Source organism: Somniosus microcephalus, chromosome 1 (assembly GCF_052327205.1).
Source record: "Somniosus microcephalus isolate GS21.2 chromosome 1, FLI_Smic_1.0, whole genome shotgun sequence".
NCBI classification, from domain to species: domain Eukaryota; kingdom Metazoa; phylum Chordata; class Chondrichthyes; order Squaliformes; family Somniosidae; genus Somniosus; species Somniosus microcephalus.
This window is the reverse complement of record NC_140987.1, coordinates 52,566,302-52,589,587: the sequence shown is the minus strand read 5'-3', so window position 1 is coordinate 52,589,587 and position 23,286 is coordinate 52,566,302. Positions and strand designations below refer to the sequence as shown.

General features: G+C 42.9%; 1 protein-coding gene across 9 annotated transcripts in view; it reads left to right on the top strand.

The window, feature by feature from the left end:
- Nucleotides 1-23,038, top strand: part of LOC147124073 (long-chain-fatty-acid--CoA ligase 1-like) — a 214,499-nt gene extending 191,461 nt beyond the window's left edge. For all 9 annotated transcript variants that reach the window (XM_085981227.1, XM_085981206.1, XM_085981185.1 and 6 more), the window contains 6 exons: nt 976-1,064; nt 8,864-8,980; nt 12,299-12,442; nt 15,386-15,487; nt 16,317-16,388; nt 20,957-23,038. In XM_085981227.1, the coding sequence (XP_085837353.1) occupies nt 976-1,064; nt 8,864-8,980; nt 12,299-12,442; nt 15,386-15,487; nt 16,317-16,388; nt 20,957-21,097 (665 nt within the window). In that variant the 3' untranslated portion in view covers nt 21,098-23,038. The remainder of the gene's footprint in view (nt 1-975; nt 1,065-8,863; nt 8,981-12,298; nt 12,443-15,385; nt 15,488-16,316; nt 16,389-20,956) is intronic.
- Nucleotides 23,039-23,286: the final 248 nt, after the last annotated feature.

Genomic DNA, 23,286 nt, shown 5'->3' with positions numbered 1-23,286 from the left:
AGTATTGTGAAAACATTCAACTTATTACAGTATTTATATGCACCAGGCGTAATGCTACAAAATATCCTGTGCACAATTAAAATATGCATTGATAGTGCCCAGAGTTTATAATACAATATCCCCTCCCCCACCCAGATTGTACTGTGAATTCTGTTCCCATGAAGATTAATTACTTGTAATTTTAAGTTAAATTACACTGAAGTTGATTTACTCACTGCGGTTTTGCAGTTAATGTGTTTTTAGTGAGTGAATACCCAGAACACTTGAGTGTGATGAATTCCCAGTGCAGTCACCAGCAAGCTACATAAATGTATTCTGTGCTTCAAGTAAGTTTAATGATGGAAAGTATGTAGAACATTCAAGTCTTTGCAAATATTGTAATATTGGTTGAAAATGTTTAAAAGGAGGGGAAAACTGGTTGAGCTGGTATGAAGTTGCATTCTGTAGTTTTGCCTTGCAGCACTAAATTGGTGCAGGATACTAAAATAGATGTTTTTCTTGATACCATATAATATTGGTTGGGTTGACGTCCCATGAAAAAGGAGGAGGAATTTCTTCACCCAGAGAGTGGTGAACCTGTGGAATTCTCTACCACACAAGGCAGTAGAGGCCAATTCATTAAATATATTCAAGAAAGAGTTGGATATATTTCTTAAGGCTAAAGGGATCAAGGGATATGGGGAGAAGGCAGGGACAGGGTACTGAATTTGGATGATCAGCCATGATCTCATTGAATGGCGGAGCAGGCTCGAGGGGCCGAATGGCCTACTCCTGCTCCTATCTTCTATGTTTCTATAATACTTTATGGATTTTGAAGTAAACATGTCGAATGGAGTAATTTAAGCTAAAATACTGAACATTTTTAATATCAGTAAATTCCTTTATTTAACAGTAAAACAGATTCCCAGTTATGGGCACAATTCTAATATATACAGGTTAGCTGCTTCATAGCTGGATCTCCTGTTTCATCTGCAGGCCATGTTGGAGCACCAATGCCTTGTAATCTGATTAAGCTTGTTGACGTAGAAGATATGAATTATTTTGCAGACGCCGGAGAGGGCGAGGTAAGTGGATAATGTTCTGTGCACTTGTGTATAGATAACAGCATGTTAGAAAGATTTAATTTTAGATCTGAATATTACACTGAAGTAATTGTACTGTGACTAATTAATTAAAACTGCATTAATCTCTGAAATCCATGTATTGGGAGTTCCAAACTATTTATTTATACTGGACCACAGAAATGTTGAGAATTTTCCAGTTTAGCAGCCTGACTTATCTTATTGTTGTAAGAGTTAATTTAACTATAATAGGGTGTAGAAGAAGTCTTTTTTTTTTTAAGTGAATTACTGTATTGGTCATAATGAGAGCATTCATGTGTATATGCCAGTAAACAATAATAACTTGCATTTATATAACGCCTTTAATGTAGAAAGACATCCCAAGGATTCACAAAGGTGTAATTGTTTAAAGACAAAATGGACACCAAGCCAAAGAAAGAGATATTAGGAGGAGACCAAAAACTTATTAAAAGAACTGGATTTTAAGGAGGGTCTTTAAAGGAGAGGGTGGTGGACGGGTTTAGGGAGGAAATTAGAGCGTGGAGCCTAGATGGCTGAAGACACAGCCGTCAGTGGTGAGGCAGAAGAGAAGGCTGGATGGACAAGAGACCAGAGTTTGAGGTGGAGAAATTGTAGGACTGGAGGAGAGATAGGGAGGGATGAGAGGGTTGTCCTATGCAGAGAGGCTGAGTAGAATGGGCCTATACCCTCTGGAGTTTAGAAGAATGAGAGATGATCTCATTGAAACATATAAGATTCTGAGGGGGATTGACAGGGTAGATGCTGAGAGGTTGTTTCCCCTGGCTGGAGAGTCTAGAACTAGGGGGCATAGTCTCAGGATAAGGGGTCGGCCATTGAAGACTGAGATGAAGAATTTCTTCACTCAGAGGGTTGTGAATCTTTGGAATTCTCTACCCCAAAGGGCTATGGATGCTGAATCGTTGAGTATATTCAAGGCTGAGATAGATAGATTTTTGGACTCTAGGGGAATCAAAGGATATGGGGATCGGGCAGGAAAGTGGAGTTGAGGTCGAAGATCAGCCATGATCTTATTGAATGGCGGAGCAGGCGCGAGGGGGTGTATGGCCTACTCCTGCTTCTTCTAAAATGAATATTTTAAATTTGAGGTGTTGGGGCACCAAGAGCCAATATAGATCCGTGAGGGCAAAGATGATGGGTAAACTGGGCTTGGTGCGGGCAGTAGAGCTTTGGATGAGCTGAAGTTTAGAGGGTGGAGGATGTGGCACCAGCCAGGAGAGTACAGGAATATAGGAGGTCACAAAGGCATGGATGAGGATTTCAGCAGCCGATGGGCAGAGGTAGGTAAGGTTACAGAGGTGGAAGTTGATGGTCTTTTTGATGGAGAGGATTTGGGGTCAGAAGCTCAGCTCGGGGTCAAATAGGACACAGAGAAAAAGACTTGCATTTATATAGTGCCTTTCACTACATCAGGGTGTCCCAAAGCACTTTACAGCCAATGAAGTACTTTTGAAGTATAATCACTAGTCACGTGGCAGCCGATTTGTGCACAGCAAGGTCCCACAAACAGCAATGTGATAATGACTAGATAATCTGTTTTTTATTGGTTGAGGAATAAATATTGGTCAGGAAACCAGGGAGAAATCCCCCTGCTCTTCAAAATAGTGCCGTGGGATCTCTTGCATCCACTGGAGAGGTCACACGGGGCCATGGTTTAACGTCTCCTCCGAAAGAAGGCACCTCAAACACTGCAGCACTCCCTCAGTGTTGCACTGGAGTGTCAGCCTAGATTCTGGGGAGTTTTGGTCTGGTCTGAACTGACTCTATTTTCAGGCCGTAGCGGTCAGCAGCAATTTTTTTTTTGTACAGATGGAGTGGGCGAATGCATCTGAAAAATTCAATTTAACATTTATCCTCTATCTCATGAATGGAAGAAAGAAAAACCTTTGAACAGATATAGGTAATGTAAAAGCTATTGGGCTATTTGACATGGATTGTGAGCACAAAGCTTAAAATGCTAAACCATTATAAATCACTGGTTAGGCCCCATCTGAAGTATTGGGCTGGATTTTCATTCAGAAGTCGGGAAGGAGGCGGGACTACAACTTTCGGGTTTTAGTCCCACCTCCATCGAGATGTGGCCAATCCACGCGATTTTCCCTTGATTGACCTTGTTGAGCCTGCCCAGCGGGTACAGCAGGCCAATTAAGGGCCACCTGGCAACGGGTGACGTCACAGACTGAAATTTCATCTGTCAAGACTTGCTGACAGATGAAATATCAGTGTTTCACAGCTGTTTGAAGCTGTCAAACACTGACAGTCTTACTTCTAACCTGAGTCCTTCTACGCAGACTCAGTTAGAACTCTCGCCGGCACTGAAAGCTGCAGGCTGTCACTTTTGACAGCTCGCGGCCATTCTGCTTTCTGTGCCGGCTGAATGATGGACTCCCGCAGCCTAGAGGAAGGAAGGCTGTTAAGGTAAGTACAGGTAATTTAAACTTCTTTACACACTTTAGACACACCAAACACACTTACCTTTGCACTCATGCACCCATCACTCACCTGAACACTGACATCTCGACCCCTCCAAGTCCTTCAACCCGACAGCCCGCCTCCTCTAACCTGGCGTGGTTTGGTGCCATCGGGAATCCCACACGACACCCTTCAAAATAGGGATTAGGCTAAAAACTGCCTGTTAACTACCTGTTAACTGGCAGTTAATTGGCACTAATCCCTTTCCGCCTCGGGTCAGCGGGTCCCAGTGCGGGGTGGGTACCCGCCGCCTCTGAAACTTACGTGGAGGCGGGTTTTGGGCGGGATGGTGTCGGGACCCCCCTGAATTTGGGATTTTTGCCCCCCGCACACCTAAAAACCCGCCTCACGGCACACTGAAAATCGACCCCATTGTGTCCAATTCTGGGCACCACACTTTAGGCAGGATGTCAAGGCTTTGGAGGGGGCGCAGAGGAGATTTACTTGAATTATACCAGGGATGCGGGATTTCGGTTACGTGGAGAGACTAGAGAAACTGGGATTGTTCTCCTTAGATTAGTGAAGGTTATGGGGAGATTTAATGGAGGTGTTCAAGATCATGAAGGGTTTTGATATAGTAAATAAGGAGCAACTGTTTCCAGTGGCAGAAGGGGGGTTGGTTACCAGAGGACACGGATTTAAGGTAATTAAAAAGAACCAGAGGCAACATGAGAACTTTTTTCTTTTACACACAGCAAGTTATGATCTGGAATGCACTGCCTGAAAGGGTGGTGGAATCCGATTCAATAATCACTTTCGAAAAGGGAATTGGATAAATATTTGAAGTGGAAAAATTTGCATGGCTATGGGGAAAGAGCAGGAGTGTGGGACTAATAGGATAACTCTTTCAAAGAGCCGGCACAGGCACGATGGGCCGAAGAGCCTCCTGTGCTGTATCATTCTATGAATGTGTTTAATTCAGAAGTGAAGATTAGAAGATTTTCCTCACGTCTACCAAACATCAGGCAAAAGTAGTTGAATAAGTGTTCATATTCAAAAAAAGGTAGGGGTGAGAACACGGCCTAGACGTACTCCAATACTGAATTTGAAAGGCTCAAATGTTTCTGTCAATACAGTCCCAACTACTTGTGTGGGCATAAAGCTCTCTGATTAATACGATTTCAGTAGGAATACCTAGAGATTGTAACAGGGACCACAGGCACTCTCTTTGAAAAAAGCTTTCTCATTGAATATTGTTATTGTATTTGCGTCACATGGCTGCCACCTGGTGTACTGTAAATAATCTATTCAACAGTTGACCTACTCTCTGTGAAGCTAGGCTGTTGTTTGCTGTGTTTGTCTCTGAGTTCTTCATGTGAGCAAGTATCACCTAAGTGAGTACTTTAGCAACTCTTGACCGTAGGGTAATACCCCTGTGGTTTCTACAGTCTGTTTTAGATCGCTTGCCTTTATCAAAATACATGAGACTGTCCTGGCGCTACTAGTGGGGAAGAGTTTTGTCAGTCCATACCTGTGTAAATAGCAGGTGCAATCGATTGATACTGCCTTTAATCCACGTTTTTCAAGAGTTCTTGTGATGCTGGGTGCTTTTCCATTCTTTAGTTTGGCTAAGCTGCCTTTAATCGCTAGTGGGAGGCTTGCTAGATATCAACCTGCCAATTCTTGCACTTTTAGCTGCTGAGGTGGAATTCTAGATGTGGATGTGAGCTGCTCATGGCTGTACTCCCGCCATTGTTCTAGTTGGTCATTACAATCGGTCAACTGGTCTCCCATTGGTGACTGTTCTGGGGTCATTTGAGGACTGAGTATATTTTTTCTGCAGTCTCTTCACTACTCCATATGTTTCTTAGATGATGCTGTGCTGCTGTTTCAGCCTCTCTAAGTCATGTCAGGTAGGTTGCTTTGTCTCTCTTGATGGTTGTCTTTTTCTGGAGCCTTAGCTGCCTGAGCTGTGAAGCCAGGTTGAGTTTTGCCTTCCTACAGTCCTCAACCAGACAGTATCTCATCAGTGATCCATTTGGAGCACCTAGAACATCTGCCTCCTTGAACATCTTCTGCAGTGCCGCTCAGCTGATCTTTAAAAGTGGCCCAGTCCGTCTTTGCATCACCTGTGGGCTCTGCCAGTGCCTGAAAGCGATTGGACAGTTCAAATTTGAAATTATATTTTATTGATGATGGCTTAAGCTTCTCGACATCAAACTGTTCGATAACTGAGCCTCTGGAGTGATCAGAATTTCTCTTCAATTTCAGAGCTACAAGAAGGCATTGGTCCGAGTTACTACACTCGGCGCTTCTGAAGGCTCAGACTACACGCCCGAGTGTTTGTAATAATGTGGTCCAATTCCTTTTTTGGCAGTTCCATCGTTGCTGTACCACGTGTATCTGTGGCTGTCTTTTCTGAGAAAGTAGATGCCCCATATCTTTACATGTGGAAGCACAGATGTCAACAAGTCGCTCACTGTTGTCATTTTGTTGTTCTTGGCCACATGCTTGGTCTTGGACAAGTTTGAGCTGTTGGCTTCTACTTTACCGTTAAAGTCTCCTAAATGGAACAAGAAGTCCTGCTGCAGCATTAAGGTGATCACTACTTGGAGACATCTATAGAACTCATCTTTATCACCAACTACAACTTGCATTTATATAGTGCTTTTAAAGTAATAAAACGTCCCAAGTGCTGTCTGTCACATATTCCGAGGCATGTGCTGCTATTACTGATCAATACCCATATTTATGAACCAAGCGAGCTGTAAGAAGGCGTACATTTATTGGTTTCCAACTGACGTGCGCTTTGGATCTCTGGCAATCCATACCTTGGAGTTGTTGTCCATCATGCCTGCCTGAGTGACTGTAGGTATATCCACCCACTTTGGTGCAGTCCTGCCCAGTTCACCTGACTTCAGTAAGGCCTGCTATACTGACTTTAAGACGCGTTCATTCCTGTGACCAAAGGATCTCCGAACTTGTATGGCAGAGCGCCTGAGTGTTCCTTGTGCCTCTCCGTATCCCGACTCTTGCATCATTGATCCAGTCCATGGGGTCGTGCATCCGCAGCAGCTTGATTTCTACTGGTAATTTCCATTGATACTAGCCGATTGGCTGGCTGGCCTTATGCAGTAGATGTGTTTAGGGTTGCCATAACCCATTGCACCGATGAGAACAGAATTAGCCCGTTAGGCCTTCTCTGCATATTCTAATGAGCCAGTATGTCCGAATCCTATCTGCCGTGACCAGCTCCACACAGACCTGTCCACCTTGGTTGAACTTGCGTAGCACAGGTCTGTGATCCTACACTGGCCATTTCCTGTTCTGCACTGCTAGGAGTTGTGACCATAGAACCATAGAATAGTACAGCACAGAAGGAGGCCATTTGGCCCATTGGGTCTGTGTCGGCTCTTTCAAAGAACAATCTAGTTAGTCCCGCTCTTTCCCCATGTTCCTGCAGTTTTTTCCCCGACAAGTATTTATCCAATTTCCTCTTGAAGGCTACTATTGAATCTGTATCCACCAACCCATCAGACAGTGCATTCCAAATCCTAACCACCTGTTGCATAAAAAAGTTTGTTGTCATGTCGCCTCTGGTTCTTTTGCCAATCACCTTAAATCTGTGCCCCCTCGTTATCGACCCTTCAGCCACTGGAAACCGTTTCTCTTTATTTACTCTATCTACACCCTTCATGATTTTAAACACCTCTATCAAATCTCCGCTTAGCCTTTGCTGCTTCAAGGAGAACAACCCCAGCTTCTCCAGTCTATCCACGTAACTGTAATTCCTCATCCCTGGAACCATTCTAGTAAATCCCTTCTGTACCCTCTCCAAAACCTTCACGTCTTTCCTAAAGAATTGAACACAATACTCCAGCTGGGGCTGAACTAGTGTTTTATAAAGGTTTAGCATAACTTCCTGGCTTTTGTACTCTATGCTCCTGTTTATAAAGCTTTATTAACTGCTTTATTAACCTGTCCTGCCACCTTCAAAGATTTGTGCACAAGCACCCCCAGGTGTCTCTGTTCTTGCACCCCATTTAAAATTGTAACATTTACCTCATACTTCCTACCAAAATGCATCACCTCACACTTCTTTGCATTGAATTTCATCTGCCCATTTCGCCAGCCTGTCTATGTCTTTACCAGGAGAACAGAATCTTTTCTTTGGAGCCTCAGATTAACTAGGTGGGGGCGAAGCCATGATCAAATATCTCATTTCTTCGCTCTGAGGATCTGAAATGACTGAAGAGGTGACTTCTATGTGGGTTGTTGATTTATTTTTTTCCAGACCTTTTGACTGAAAGTAGAGTTGTCTTGTATGCTGGTTGCCTTATATACTACTATATCCGATATGCTGTACTTCATTCATGGGCACTATCTTCTCTCCGCCCCCCCCCCCCCCCCATTGAATTTTGCGGGAGTCGTTTCTTTCGCCGTGCCCGGTTGGTAAGTTGTTAGCATCCCGTTATCGCCCCCCGGTGGCGATAATGGGAGGTGCAAAGGAGGCCAATTTCTAGCCCGTTGTATTCAGTAAGTGCTCATCTTGGAGCCACTTTATATAATTAAGATTATAAATCGTTTAATATTTGGATTTTTAATTTTAAATAGGAAATAAGTTGATGGGAAAACAAAACTGTGTTCAGTCTGAGCATCACACTTTAGGAAGGATGTCAAGGCCTTGGGAGAGGGTACAGCAGAGATTTACCAGAATGGTACCAGGGATGAGGGACTTCAGTTATGTGGAGAGACTGGATAAGCTGGGATTGTTCTCCTCGGAGCAGAGAAGATGAAGAGAAGATTTGATAGAGCTGTTCAGAATCATGAATGGTTCTGATAGAGTAAATAAGGAGAAACTGTTTCCAGTGGCGGAAGGGTCAGTAACCAGAGGACACGGATTTAAGGTGATTGGCAAAAGAATCAGAGGCGACAAGAGGAAACATTTTTTATACAGCAAGTTGTGATCTGGAATGCACTGCCTGAAAGGGTGGTGGAAGCAGATTCAGCAGTAACATTAAAAAGAGAATTGGATAAATACTTGATGAGAAAAAAAAATTGCAGGGCTATGGGGAAAGAGCAGGAGAGTGGGATTAATTGGTTAGCTCTACCAAAAAGATGGCACAGGCCCAATGGGCCGCCTCCTGTGCTGTATCGCTCTATGATTTATAAAACCTGGAGATGTCGCCATGCTGTATCAAATCTGTTTAGGAACAAGCGTGGATATGCTTCCTGTTTGCACCAGATTATTTTGTGGAGGGATGAAGACTAAAACGTGGAAGTTTAAAAAGTTTTTATAATCAACACTTTGCTCGTGGTGTAGGAAATTCTCTTTGTGTTTCATGTTTCAGATTTGTGTAAAAGGGTCAAATGTTTTCAAAGGTTACCTGAAAGACCCTGAGAAAACAGCAGAAGCTCTGGATGGCGATGGCTGGTTGCACACAGGGGATATAGGAACATGGCTGCCGGTAAGGATCTCCCCATAGGGATATAGGAACATGGCTGCCGGTAAGGATCTCCCCATAGGGATATAGGAACATGGCTGCCGGTAAGGATCTCCCCATAGGGATATAGGAACATGGCTGCCGGTAAGGATCTCCCCATAGGGATATAGGAACATGGCTGCCGGTAAGGATCTCCCCATAGGGATATAGGAACATGGCTGCCGGTAAGGATCTCCCCATAGGGATATAGGAACATGGCTGCCGGTAAGGATCTCCCCATAGGGATATAGGAACATGGCTGCCGGTAAGGATCTCCCCATACAGTACAAGTGCAATTGGCTTGTAATACAAGTTATAGGACCGATTTTGAGTCATAAATCCAAAGTACCTAGAAGTGACCCTGAGTTTTGTAAATAAAGACTATACTGTATTATAATGCACTATTTATTTTCCTTTTTTTTTTTTTCCTCCCTTATTTTGTTACCAGTATCCACCTCTTTTTCTCTTTCCGGAAAGGGTGGACTTCTTTTTAATATGGTACTCCACGCAGTTTTAAAAGAATTGGATGTTCGCAAGCTGTCCTGGACTCTGGTTCTGTGGATTCCTTCTGGTACCTCAGCCACTTTTTCATGTGACCCCCCCCCTAGACTGCTAGTGGTTATTCAAGGGACATAGAAACATAGAAGATAGGAGCAGGAGTAGGCCATTCAGCCCCTCGAGCCTGCTCTGCCATTCAATGAGATCATGGCTGATCATCCAAACTCCGTACCCTGTCCCGGCATTCTCTCCATACCCCTTGATCCCTTTAGCCTTAAGAAATATATCTAACTCCTTCTTGAATATACTTAATGAATTGGCCTCTACTGCCTTCTGTGGTAGAGAATTCCACAGGTTCACCACTCTCTGGGTGAAGAAATTCCTCCTCATTTCTGTCCTAAATGGCTTACCCCTTATCCTTAGACTGTGACCCCTGGTTCTGGACTCCCCGACCATCGGGAACATCCTTCCTGCATCTAGTCTGTCTAGTCCTGTTAGAATTTTATAAGTTTCAATGAGATCCCCTCTCATTCTTCTAAACTCCAGTGAGTATAAGCCTAAATCGACCCAATCTCTCCTCATACGTCATTCCTGCCATTCCAGGTATCAGTCTGGTGAATCTTCGCTGCACTCCCTCCATGGCAAGAACATCCTTCCTCAGATAAGGCGACCCAAACTGCACACAATGCTCAAGGTGCGGTCTCACCAAGGCCCTGTACAGCTGCACGGGGATGTCACAGTGATCCTGTTGTCACCTAGAACTTCCATTTGAGGTTTCTGGATAGCAATCGGGAGTGGAAGCTGAAATGGACATTGGGATATTTCCTCAACAGTTCTGATTGGTGACACTCAATCTCCATACCAATTTGGAAAGCTTCCCATTGCATGATATCTTTACAAGCGGGAATACTAGTGTGCATAGAAATAGCACTTGCTATTGACAGCAACTGATGACACAATAGAAATCCTATAGGTACTTTTTTCTGCCTCTGGAAATTTGAAATTTAAATACACAAGCAATATGGAATGGTATATAATGTGTCCATTCATTGCTGCAGATGCAGTCATTTGAAAGCTTTCAAGAGTGCTCAACTCACCTCATCTTAAAACAGTTGAATTTTTACAAATATCTTTTTTTTAAATCATTTGATGAAGTTCAGTCAAAAAGAGGGCCATTAGTGCTAAGGACGTGGATACTTTCCAATTTCGAGCACTCTTTGTGTCAAGAGTAGCTGGGGTTTAGACGCAGGCTCAAATTTCCTCTACTCTTCCCCAACAGTATGCCTCAACCCCCACCTCTGAAAAGTACCTCCCACCGCATGTCACACCAGCTATCCCTGTGGATCCTCTAAGTGAGATTACCAGTCAGTGCCAAATTAGGGAGTTGTTTTGTGTTGTGGGTCCATCGCCATTAGGCTCAAACTCATTTAACATAGAATCCTTAAAACTAGTAAACAAGGGAGATTTTTATCTTGTTGATATGGGCTGGATTCAGACCCAGGTCTCGATGGTGAAAGGACATTGCTAACCCACAGTGCTACCCAATCTGGAAAATGCCCACAGATATCTTCTAAACTTGCGGCATTTTAACTCGTGATCCAAACTTGACATGGACCTCTCTAACTTGGTAGTGTACCTCATCACCTGTTTGGTGTTCCAAACATTCAGTAGTATAAAAATGAGTGGGGGAAAAAGTTCTACAAACCTTTTATCAGACCTTTCCTTCATCCTAGCAGAAGTTCCATTTTATTTGATCAAACTTCACTACCGTGGCATAATGGCTCCCAAAGCTGCAAGCATATTGGTGCACTGAAGCCCCGTTGCAGAGGAATGGGATCGAGGTTTTTTTTCTCCCCGCAGTTCCCTCGCATGCCAGTGGGTTGATACCTTCTGAGGGAGGTACAGCCTTGGAAGAAAAGATAGAATTCAAAAGGCTGGCCTATCTGCAAACTAGTGTATAGCCAGAATCACAGAATCACAGAAGCCCCACAGTGCAGATAGAGGCCATTTCGGCCCATCGAGCCTGCACCGACACATATCCCACCCTATCTGCAAACTAGTGTATAGCCAGAATCACAGAAACCCCACAGTGCAGATAGAGGCCATTTCGGCCCATCGAGCCTGCACCGACACATATCCCACCTGATCCCCGTAACCCCTACACCAACACATATCCCACCCTATCTGCAAACTAGTGTATAGCCAGAAGAATGGGGCAAAAGTCTCAAGAAGTGATAATGAGCTTGTGCAAAGCACTGGTCTGGCCCCACGCGGAGCACTGTTGTGGGTGGCTCAAGGATACTAAACTGAGGCTTTGGAACAGATCTCTTGTGTTGGTCATGATGCAGTGGCTTCAAAGAGGTGTAAGAAAAAATAATAAATGGTTGGTTTCTGCAAAGTTCTTAATGACTAAATTTGACCAAAAGATGCAATGGATTATAACTTTGATTGTTATGTTGGCAAACTTGTACAGTCTGCAGTAATGGTGTGATTACAATCTGGACAGATACTCACTGCTTGATATTGCCACTCACTGACCTCCTGTCACTACTGCTTGGCTTGAAGGCCCGACAGACACCCGCTACTGCTGCCACTCCAATCTCCATACTGATAACTTTTTTTTTCCCCTTTCGTACTGCAAGCTGCTCCTGCAATGGCCAATAAGAAAGGAAAGAGGGAACCCTACAGCCATACAATCACACAGCTGTGGAACGTTTTAATAGTATTAAGAAATGTGTAGCAGCTTCTGACTAAAAGACTGGCAGCTGAACGAAATTTGCTTTTTTTTTTCCAAAAAACCCCCAGAATGGCACTCTGAAGATAATTGACCGAAAGAAGCACATATTCAAACTGGCACAGGGCGAGTACATTGCACCGGAGAAAATTGAAAACATCTATGTGCGTTGTGAGCCTGTTGCCCAGGTGTTTGTTCATGGTGACAGTTTGCAGGTAATTCTAATCTCCGAGCGAGACCATAGGGGTATTTTAAATTCTGCACTACCGCTGAACCATGCTATAACTCGGTTGCGGCTCCTATGGGGTGAAATTCAGTCTGGGCGGGAGCACAAAACAGGCTGCTGATTCACTGTCACCTGTTTTTGTGCTACTATCCAAACTGAATTTAACCCCCTTGTGTCTGCACTCTGTCAAGAGATTATTTAATGTGTGGATATTGCAATAGATCTAATTGGTGTAATTCCTAGTTAAAGGCTAGCTTGACCTGGAGAGCACCCGAATGTAGGCCTGCAGGTATTGGCAGAATTCCCTCGAAAGGAAGCCTAAGTTCAAATCTTGGGCCTTCTGAATGTGAAATCTGTCTTGCCAGCTTTGTATTTTGGGACACGTAAGGCTAGTGTAACTGGCTGAGATACAAATTAATGATTTTATTTACCGATTACAACCTAATTGATGTGATTACCCTTGGGAACTTCAATTCTATTCACATTTGCCACTATAGCCATTTACAGGAAACTCTCGATTTACTGGCACCTAATAACCGGAAATCTCGGTTAACCGGCAAAATTCAGGAGTAGGTTCAGGTAAGTTTTACTTCATATTGTACTTGCCTTCCTCGATCTGTTGCTGTGCAAGGGTGTGGCTGCAGCTGTTGCTAAGCTACAGAGACGCTTGGAACTTGTGGCCATTGTTCTGCACCTGTTGCTAAGCAACAGGGTTTGTTGCTTTATACGGAGCTCCCAGCTCTCCGTATCTTTTAACTATAGCTCTCGGTTATCCGGAATTTTTGATGAACCGGCACCACGTCGGTCCCGTCGGTGCCGGATAAAGAAGAGTTTCCTGTAAATCATTACAGTAGCATTGCTGTTTTGTGCATCTTATTTTGCTCTCAAATCTTTACTGTTTTGTGTAAGAAATTTACCGATGCTCTCGGCTCATAGCTTGGTACAGAGTACATGCTGTATAACAGGCCATGCACTGGGCCTGAATTTGCGGTCGGAAGGCTTCCCGCGGGGAAATGCCTCCGATCCGCAAATGAAGTCCGCGCCTACCTTCTGCCTTGGGGTCCACGCAGACTCGCGCTCCTGGGCCTCTACGGGTAGACATGCATAAAGGCCCACGTACCCCAGGAGCGCAGGCAGTTCGCAAGCACCCCTGGGATCATGTGGGCCGGCCCAACCAATAAGAGGATCCCCATTCATGCTTATGGGGATTCCATTTTCGTACAAAATCCCCATAAGCATGAATGGGGATCACATAAAAACACATTTACATACCAAATTTAAAAAAAAATTAAATTACATATTTAAAATTAATTAAAATACAATTTAATTAAATATTTAAAACAAATTTTATTTTTTGAAAAATAAATGTAAGTGTTTTAAAGGGGCTAAAAACATTTAAATAATTTTATGTTAATTTAAACTCTTCTGTTGGTAAAGGAATTCCTTACGCTGCTTTTACCAGGCGTAAGAATTTCACGGGCATTCGCTGGGCAGTAGTTGGGCAAATAGCCCAACTCTCCGCCCGTGAATGCCCTTTTCCCAGGGATGCGTTGGATCTGTCGAAAATTCTTGACCGATTGCAAGTTCTGGGTTTTCACGCATGCGCATCACGTGCAAAAACCCAGAACTTGCGGGGCTGTTACAGGTGCGTACGCACCCATAGGCCCCGGAAAAAACGGGCCAATATTTGCAGGTACAGACATTGAGAATACATCGTTGGACAGTTTTGTAAATTAGGGTGGGAATGTTTGTGAGGAGTTTTGCTAGACATTGGGTTGATGCAGCAGAGGATGGGACACTCCTACGCACATTTTGTTCCTGTTGCAGCCTTCTGAACAGAGGTTCTGGAGGCCTGTGAAGCTGAGTAGCTTTGCCCTCTCCTTGGATTCAACTCCATGCCTACTCTGCCTCTGGCCAACAGGACAAAGCCCCTCCTACGTTCATGCTTTTGCAGCAAGTGTGTGCATTTCCCCACTGTAGGGCAACCGCTATAACAAATTTGAACAAAGCACGTATGGTGCATTTGCCAATCAGAACAAGTAATGCAAAGGTTGCGCATGGAGCTGGGATTACACTGAGGTAAGGGGCCCTTCCTGCAGGCTTGCCTCCTACCTGTCCCACGGCAGAGTGAAGCTGGGGCTGACTCTATAAAGAGATGGATGCTGTACATTTTGAATGCACAATTATTAGTAAAGCACAGGTACAAAACTTCAAACACTACTTGTCATATTTCATTATTAAACATGGAATACAAACTTTGTATGTACAAAGTATGCATTTGTTTTTTGTGACTGTCCGATAGCTGAAGAAAGGAACTGGATTCACTTAGACTTTGCTATTCGTCAAAGTTGATCAAAAATTGAAAAAACGTTCCCTATTGCTCTAAAGATTAGCTTTTTTTTAAGATACCTTTGGATGATTCAGGGGCATGCTACAGAGGTTATCCTCTGAGCTCAACCGCAATGGTCAGGAAGATGCCACAAAATGTGCTAATGCAAAGAAAAAACGAATTGTTCTGCATTGTTTGATGTAGAAAGTTAAAGGAGGTCACGAGCGGGCGAGAAATTCAAATTTCATCTTTGTACATTTTAGACTTTCTTTACAAGTAGACATTGTTTAACAAGTTCGCAAGGTCGACCGTTTCTTTTTAAATGTGTGTTTGCATGTGCATTGGGGGAGGGGGGGGGGGGGAGACTTTCCTACACTTGTCTCTACAAATTTTGTTCACATATCCAATGGAAATTATTTGCACTTTTATTTTCCCTATAAGTTTTAAAGGATGCTGTTTTAGAAATCCTTTATGAATTAACCCTACGCACCTCTAACTTCAAGCAGGGCCAAAGACTCCACATGGTCTGTTGCGTTATATAGTATAATAATTAGTTTGAGCCTTATCTCGCATAGAATGCCATATTGATTTCTTGTATTACAGGCCGCTCTGGTGGGAATTGTGATCCCTGATCCTGAAGTGTTTCCTTCCTGGGCACAAAAGAGACATATTAAAGGGTCATTTGAGGAATTGTGTAAAAGCAAGGCAAGTCTCGAGCATTAAAAAAAATTCATATAGTTTGATTTCAACAGCAGTATTGAACAGGAAATATTTACATGCAGCTGAGAGCTGACTTTATTTTCATTAGTGTGAAATAGTTGCGATAGGTCGGGGGGGAATTTGAAAATGAAAGGTAGTGCAGTATATGTTACAAATTCTCATATTCTGTTTACTATTCAGAACATGATGGAAAAAGAGAACTTGTATCCTCAGGGTGTCCCATAACACTTCACAGCCAGTGAATTGCTTTTGAAATATAGTTACTGTAATGTAGGCAAATGTAGCAGCCAATTCGCACATAGCAAGATCCCACAAAGCGGTAATGAGATAAATGATCAGTTAATCTGCTTTGGTGGTGTTTGGCTGAGGCATAAATGTTGGCCAGGACAACAGTAGAACTCCTCTACTACACACTCCCAAATAGTGTTCTTGGATCTTGTCCGTCCACCTAAACCAGTGGACAGGTCCTGAATTTTAATGTTATCTGAAAGGCGGCACCTCCTAAAGTGTAGCACTAAATCAGTACCACACTGAAATGTCAGCCTGGATTGCGTGATCAAGTGAAACTCTGACCACCTGACTCTGAGGCGAAAGTACGATCACTGAGCCAAGCTGAGGATTGGTTTTTGCAAGAGTTTTGTTGTATAAATTTGACTCGAGTATTTTACTATATTAGCTAGAAATACTTTTTTACCCATAACCTAGTTATTAAAATACTTAGCTCATAATTTTGATTATTTTTCCTACACTTGTCTGAACCATTTTTGTTCACGTATCCAGTTGAAAATTAATTGTACTTTTATTTTCCCTGTAGGTTTTGAAGAATGCTATTTTAGAAAATTTGCAAAAAATTGGAAAGGAAGCTGGACTGAAGTCTTTTGAACAAGTAAGCAAGCAGTTGTTTTACTGGCTGTGCCATATCTTTTGTCTGCTGTTCTCTTTTTTTTGTTTTGTTTTTCTTCCTTTCTCCAAACTAAGTGACTTCCTCCTTCCATTGCTTATGTGGCCATTTTCTGGCGAGTGTGTATTTTCTTCATGTCAACCCATTCACATTGCTGATGAGAATAAGAATATATTTCTCGTGCTAATTTGTTTTTTCCTCAAACCTCACAAACCGCTTTAAAATCACAGCTCCAAGAAAAAGCAGACCGCTCAAAAAAAAAAAAAAAAAAAAAAAAAAAAAAATGTACAACCTAGAATTCATAAAGGGCTCTGGATATAACCATTTAACCCAGGCCACTGCATTAAGGTGACTGAACAAGTCAAAGTACATTTTATATTGCATGGCATTTCAAGATTTTTAACCACTGTTTTGGGTGTCACATTCTGTACTTCAGCTTGTTTTTCCTGTGAAAACTGAAACCCAGTGGCCTTGCCTATGATATGTGAAAAGCAGCAGTAGCACAGTGTCAGTGGGACATGAGCTGAACAAGCTGCAGGCCTACCTGACATACCATCACTTGTACTATAGCAAATAAACTAAAGTATGCTTTTTTGCATTGGCAGATTTGGACAGTTCTGGAGCACTGAAAAGTACTCTCTTTTTTCCCCCAGTAGGGTCCCAACCCACCCTGCCCTTCTGGAAACTTTGATTTTGGGCATTTTTTGTGTGCTTTACAACGTTTGAGTCTACTGTAACCACATAGGCAGGACTTCCCACCTACAGTATGCAGTGGCTGCAATCACTTCTGATTAGTGGTATGAGCAGTGATGCGATGGGGCAGAGGAGCCTGGTCCTTTAGCAATAGCATTTGAGTAGGAGTGGGAAGTAGGGAAGGGGAGAATTGGAGGGGGGCGGGGAGGGAGAAATGTATGTCAATGGAAAGGAAAGGGGATGAGGAATGCATGGAGGAAAGGGGAAATGGTTGACCATGCAGGGAAATGGGGAGAAAAAAGGGTGCGGAAACTGGGAGTGTGCTTTGGGGCGAAAGAGTGGCAGCATTAACTGAAGGAGAAAGGAGAGCATTAACTGAAGGAGAAAGGAGAGCATTAACTGAAGGAGAAAGGAGAGCATTAACTGAAGGAGAAAGGAGAGCATTAACTGAAGGAGAAAGGAGAGCATTAACTGAAGGAGAAAGGAGAGAGAGTGCCAACATGAACTTGAGGGTGGAAGATTTACCACCATGAACTTGGTTGGAGGAGGAGACGAGTGCCAGGTTGAATTGAGGGGGCAGAGGAAGAAGGGCCCCAATATGAATCTTGGGGGGGGCGAGTGTTGGAGGAGGGAGAGAGTTTCTGAGTAGGGTGGGTAAAGTATCTCTGTAACCTGGGTCCAGAGGGGAGTTGAGTGCCTCTGTGAACTAGGGTGGGATGTGAGAGTAACTTTTGGGAACTGATGATCTGTTTGAAAAGTCAGTGGCACTTTTTGTCTCTTTAAATGAAGATGTAAAATTGTCAACAAGAGAGAGCATTTAAAAGTGTGGGATCAAGGTGGTGAATGTTCTGCCACCAAAGATGGAGCAGAGGCACTGGGTGGCAGGGGATGCAAAGAAGGCCAGGTGGAGGGGAGGATGCTTGAGGGCACATGGTACATGGTGTCAGAGGGGGGTATGGAGGGGCAAGACTGTGGAGAGACTCTAAACCAGGACAAGCAATTGGAGTTCCAATGCATTTGTGAACAGGTGTCAGTGGAGACTGGTGAGGACTGAGGTAAGCAGGACTTGGTGCAGATAGGATGCAGTTAGTAGAGTCTTCAAGAGAAGGCTGTAATTTTAATCCAGGCTAATCCTGAAGTAGTGGGAGGATTAGCCATAGAGAGGTGGTATTGCAGCACAATATTAGCTCAGATATTCTGGGGGTGAGGTACTTTACAATAAACTAGGTATAAAGCTGCAAAACTAAATGAAGATGTTCTAATTGTCAGCTGCATGTGTGAATTATCATTTTCAGTCCTTTTAGCTGCATCCTTCTCTGTGATCCTGCTTTGGCCTGTTCTACTGGTTCTCAACCATCTTTGTTATTTTGCAATTGTAGCAAGTTACAGGATGAATTTGGGTTAAGGTACTCAGCAATTACAATTATTTTGATTTGCATCAGTGGCTATATACATGTATTACAAGCTACATTTTTTTATGGCCATCTTCATTTTCCACCTTGACACTTCCCTTCAAGTTAAACATCAGCTTCTGTATAGCCCTCTAGTTACTCCAAGTATGAGACTCGTGTGTTCACAGCCAGGTCAGTGGTCTCCATGCCTGCTCGATCCTCCTCTTGTCATTGGAAGGTTGTTACTTCACAACATAGAGCATTTATCCGTGCCCTTGTGTCATCGAGTTTGAGTTGCAGACCTTCAGTTGTAAATTGTGGTCTCCACTATCTGTGCTTTCCTTCCATTTCTTACAAAAATTGCATACTCCACAACTACTTTTGCCCACTGTGCTATTTATACCAGTTAGGTGCTTTTGGATTGGCCACATAACTGTGAATTCCTTTTAGTTCATCCTAACTACCACCCGAGGCTTCCAGAAAGCGCACAGCGTAAAGTTGTGTTCTGCAAGTGCATGATGATTGCAGAGTGTTCAGTTCCATTTGTAATTCCTCAGATAATGAAGCAGTGTGTGCCCACATGCAGCAAGATCTGGACAACATCCAAGCTTGGGCTGATAAGTGGCAGGTTATGACCATCTCCAACAAGCGAGAGTCTAATCACCTCCCCTTGACATTCAGTCAAATCCCCCACCATCAACATCCTGGGGGTCACCATTGACCAGAAACTTAACTGGACCAGCCACATAAATACTGTGGCTACAAGAGCAGGTCGGAGACTGGGTATTCAGTGGAGAGTGACTCACCTCCGGACTCCCAAAGCCTTTCCACCATCGTCAAGTAAGGAGTGTGATGGAATATGCTCCACTTGCCTGGGTGAGTGCAGCTCCAACAGCACTCGAGAAGCTCGACAACATCCAGGACAAAGCAGTTGGCTTGATTGGCATCACATACACCACCTTAAACATTCACTCCCTCCACCACCGACGCACCTTGGCTGTAGTGTGTACCATCTACAAGATGCACTGCAGTGACTCGCCAAGGCTTCTTCAGCAGCACCTCCCAAACCCACGACCTCTTCCACCTAGAAGGACAAGGGCAGCAGGTGCATGGGAACAGCACCACCTCCAAGTTCCCCTCTGAGTCACACATCATCCTGACTTAGAAATATATCGCCATTCCTTCGTCGTCGCTGGGTCAAAATCCTGGAACTCCCTCCCTAACAGCACTGCGGGAGTACCTTCACCACATGGACTGCAGCGGTTCAAGAAGGTGGTTCACCACCACCTTCTCGAGGGCAACTAAGGATGGGCAATAAATGCTGGCCTTGCCAGCAACACCCACATCACGAGAATGAATAAATAAAATAAATAATTTTAAAAATTCAGTCTGTCTTAGAATTTTTTTAAAAGTTTGATTTACATACATACTGAACAGTTTCCATCAGTTCAGGGAATTGCATACACTAGTCCAGGTAGCAATAGTTCATAGTCACTTCATAAGAGAGAATTTGAATTTAGTGTCTTTCATGTCCATAGGATGTCCCAAAGCCATTGAAGTACTTGAAGTGTAGTCATTGTTTTTATGTAGGTAAGTGTGGCAGCCAATTTGCACACAGCAAGAGATAAATGACCAGATAATCTGTTTTAGTGGCGTTGATCCAGAGGTTGTCCAGGACACCAGGAGAACGTCCCTGTTCTTCAAATACCCTGTAGTGTCAAGGGATCTTTAATAGCCACTTGAGAGGGCAGAATTTAACATCTCCTCTAAAAGAAAGCACCCCTGACAATGCAGCACCCCCTCAATACAGCACTGAAGTGCCAACCTTGATGTACTCTAGTCTCTGGAGTGGGACTTGAAATTGGGTGAGGGTGTGCCACTGAGCACAACTGAAACCACCCTATGGTTTTGATGTGTTTTTACCCACACGTTATAGAAGGTGTGCATAATTTAAATACGGCAGTTCCCCCGCCCCTTTCTTTAGCATACTTTAGATGGCTCGCTCTATATCCAAAATGACTAAAATTTAACAATTAGTATATTAAAGCGACTTTATCTCTGTTAAAGAGCATGGTTTAAGAATCCATGTAGAATGGGAAGAACAACTGCAAATTGGTGGTATCAGAAATGAAGTGTCAGGTGGTTGGTTTCTTTTTTTGTAAAATGATCGATGCTCTTGATTTGAACAATACTTGCACCTCTGCCAGTAACTTGGAGGTTGGGATTGTAGCAGGAAGCGCTGATGTGGTATAAATCGATGGTGAAATTAAGGCATGAGAGTAAATATTTGAGTCAGATTAGACTAAAGTCAGCTATATTTTATTGTGGCAGGTACTTCAATTTTTCAATTTTTCTGCTGTTTTGTGACTTTTATAGATTTTAAACACAGAAAATTTACTTTAGAATTTAATTGAGCCAAAAAAATGACCTGACTTTTTTTTAATAATGTACTTTTTTCATCTTGAATAGGTGAAGGACATCTATCTCTATCCTGAGATGCTAACTGTTCAAAGTGGCCTTCTGACTCCGACATTCAAGGCAAAGAGAGCCGAGCTGAGAAAATTCTTCAGGTCACAAATTGCAGAACTTTACAAAAACATCACTGTATAAAGAAAAGCACATTTTTTTGAAGCAAATCTAATTAATGGCCTTGTTCATTTGATAATGATAAACTGTTTAACAGATGCTTTGCAATGATCTCCTACCAAAGTATGTGTGTATATACATATTTTGTACAAGCCTTATGAGCCAAAAATATCAGAGCAGATCACTGTTTAAATATATTTGTTGATTTCGAAAATGCCTTATATTTGAAACATTCATCTCTATCATGGGGGAATGGCATAGCAAACTTGAAATGAAATGGAAGCACAAAATAAGTTGCACTTGGTTGAAAGGATGTACAGTTGTCACAAATGCACTATTGAGTAACATTCTTTTTATATCTATGTACACAGCAACTGTTGCACAAACGTCTAAAGATGAAATGAAGATTAACACTGAAAGCTTTAACAAGATTACATATTTAATTTATAATATCTCCCTAAGGTTTAATATTTGATTTATTAAAAAAAGGCTTGGCATTGTAAATGTTTTTGTACACAGAACCAAAAGAGAATTTGCAGAATTGTCAGTAAAATTAAAATAAAAGGTAGGTTTTGTGTATTTCGGTTCATCACTGCAGTAAATTCTATGCATTGTTCACAGAAACGACTTGCTGTGCTGAAATAAGATAGATATGGTCACCATGAAGTATGTTATGATTCACTGAATGCTGAAATGGTACTTTATCACCTAGCCAGCAAAACCGGTTTCAACAGTGTAAGTAGCCTGTTCTATAGTAGGTGGCATATCTCAACCTCAACCATCTCGCTCTCAACCATCTTGCAGTCTTTGAATAGAGGAATTGCAAATAAAGATTCATAACTTGGAACTCCAGAAGTAGTTCTTTCATCCAGTTCAATTCAATTTTATTTGTCATATATGCAGCAAACGTGTGTACTGCACAATGAAATGTTGATTTTTACGAGTCCTCCCAACATTGGAATAAATATGGCATAGCAATGATAAAAATACCAATAGAAATACAGTAATAATAAATAATAAATTATTCGTTCATGAGTCTTATGGCCTGGGGGTAGAAGCTGTTTCGAAACCTGCTGGTATGAGACCGTATGCTTCGGTATCTCTTGCCGGACGGGAGCAGGGCAAAGAGGTTGTGGCTGGGGTGGCTCGCATCTTTGATGATTCTCAGGGCCTTCCCCCGGCACCTCTCGGGGTAGATATCCTGCACAGCAGGTAGTTTAATTCCTATAGTATGTTGTGCAGCTTTCACCACCATCTGTAGAGTCTTGCGGTCTGTGGCGGTGCAGTTGCCATACCAGATAGTGATGCAGCCGGACAGGATACTCTCGATGGTGCACCGGTAGAAGTTGGTGAGAATCTAGGGGGCCAATCCAAATTTCTTCGGTCTCCTGAGGAAGAACAGGCGTTGGAACATGCAGCATATTGTGTTGTGCTGGTGCACTCAGAGAACCAAATAACAGTAACTGTAGCTTGCTGTGTGATTATTTTCCCTACAAGAGAAACCCTTTATTCGTCAAGGATGCCACTTTCACATTACTGGCGGGGGAGAGGGGGGGTGGAGAATCTGAGAGATCTAATTTCTCCCTAGTGTGTTCGGAAGATTCTGTTCCTATAAACTGGAAGATCCTGCATTAGCAAATGCAGATTATTTTCATGTATTTTTTCTGCCTCCAAAATTGGGTATAAATTATGCACGAGGTGCTCTGAAGTCAAGTAACCAATGCTCATTTAAATATTTTGCCTATCCAGTCAGCATACACATCTTAATATACTGGTGCCCATTCATTTTCACAAATGAAAGGAAGTGTTAGTTTGCTACAAAACAACTATGTAAGGGAACAAGTAAATTGCTACTTAGTGAACTTGTGCTGTTCATGGACCACGGCGACTTAGAAATGTCTTGTTGAACCATTCATTATTATATATTAAATATGCTGATAATAAAAGTTTTGTATTCAGTCCACATTTCACGTCTATCAGGATTTTACGTTGCACTTTTTTGTCACGTGTTATGCTTTTTCTGTTGTGCAGCGAGTCTATTTCACTGAGCTGTGATGCAATGCTGATTCAGTCCGCCTCGTTAGGCATTGCTGCTGTACCAAGTTATTGCTGGAGGTGATCATATTGCTCTGTTCCTCCCAGCCACAGCTGGCACGTTTTGTCGGGAATCTCCCCATTGCTGGCGTTGCCGCCTGTTCTTCCTGTCTCTTCTA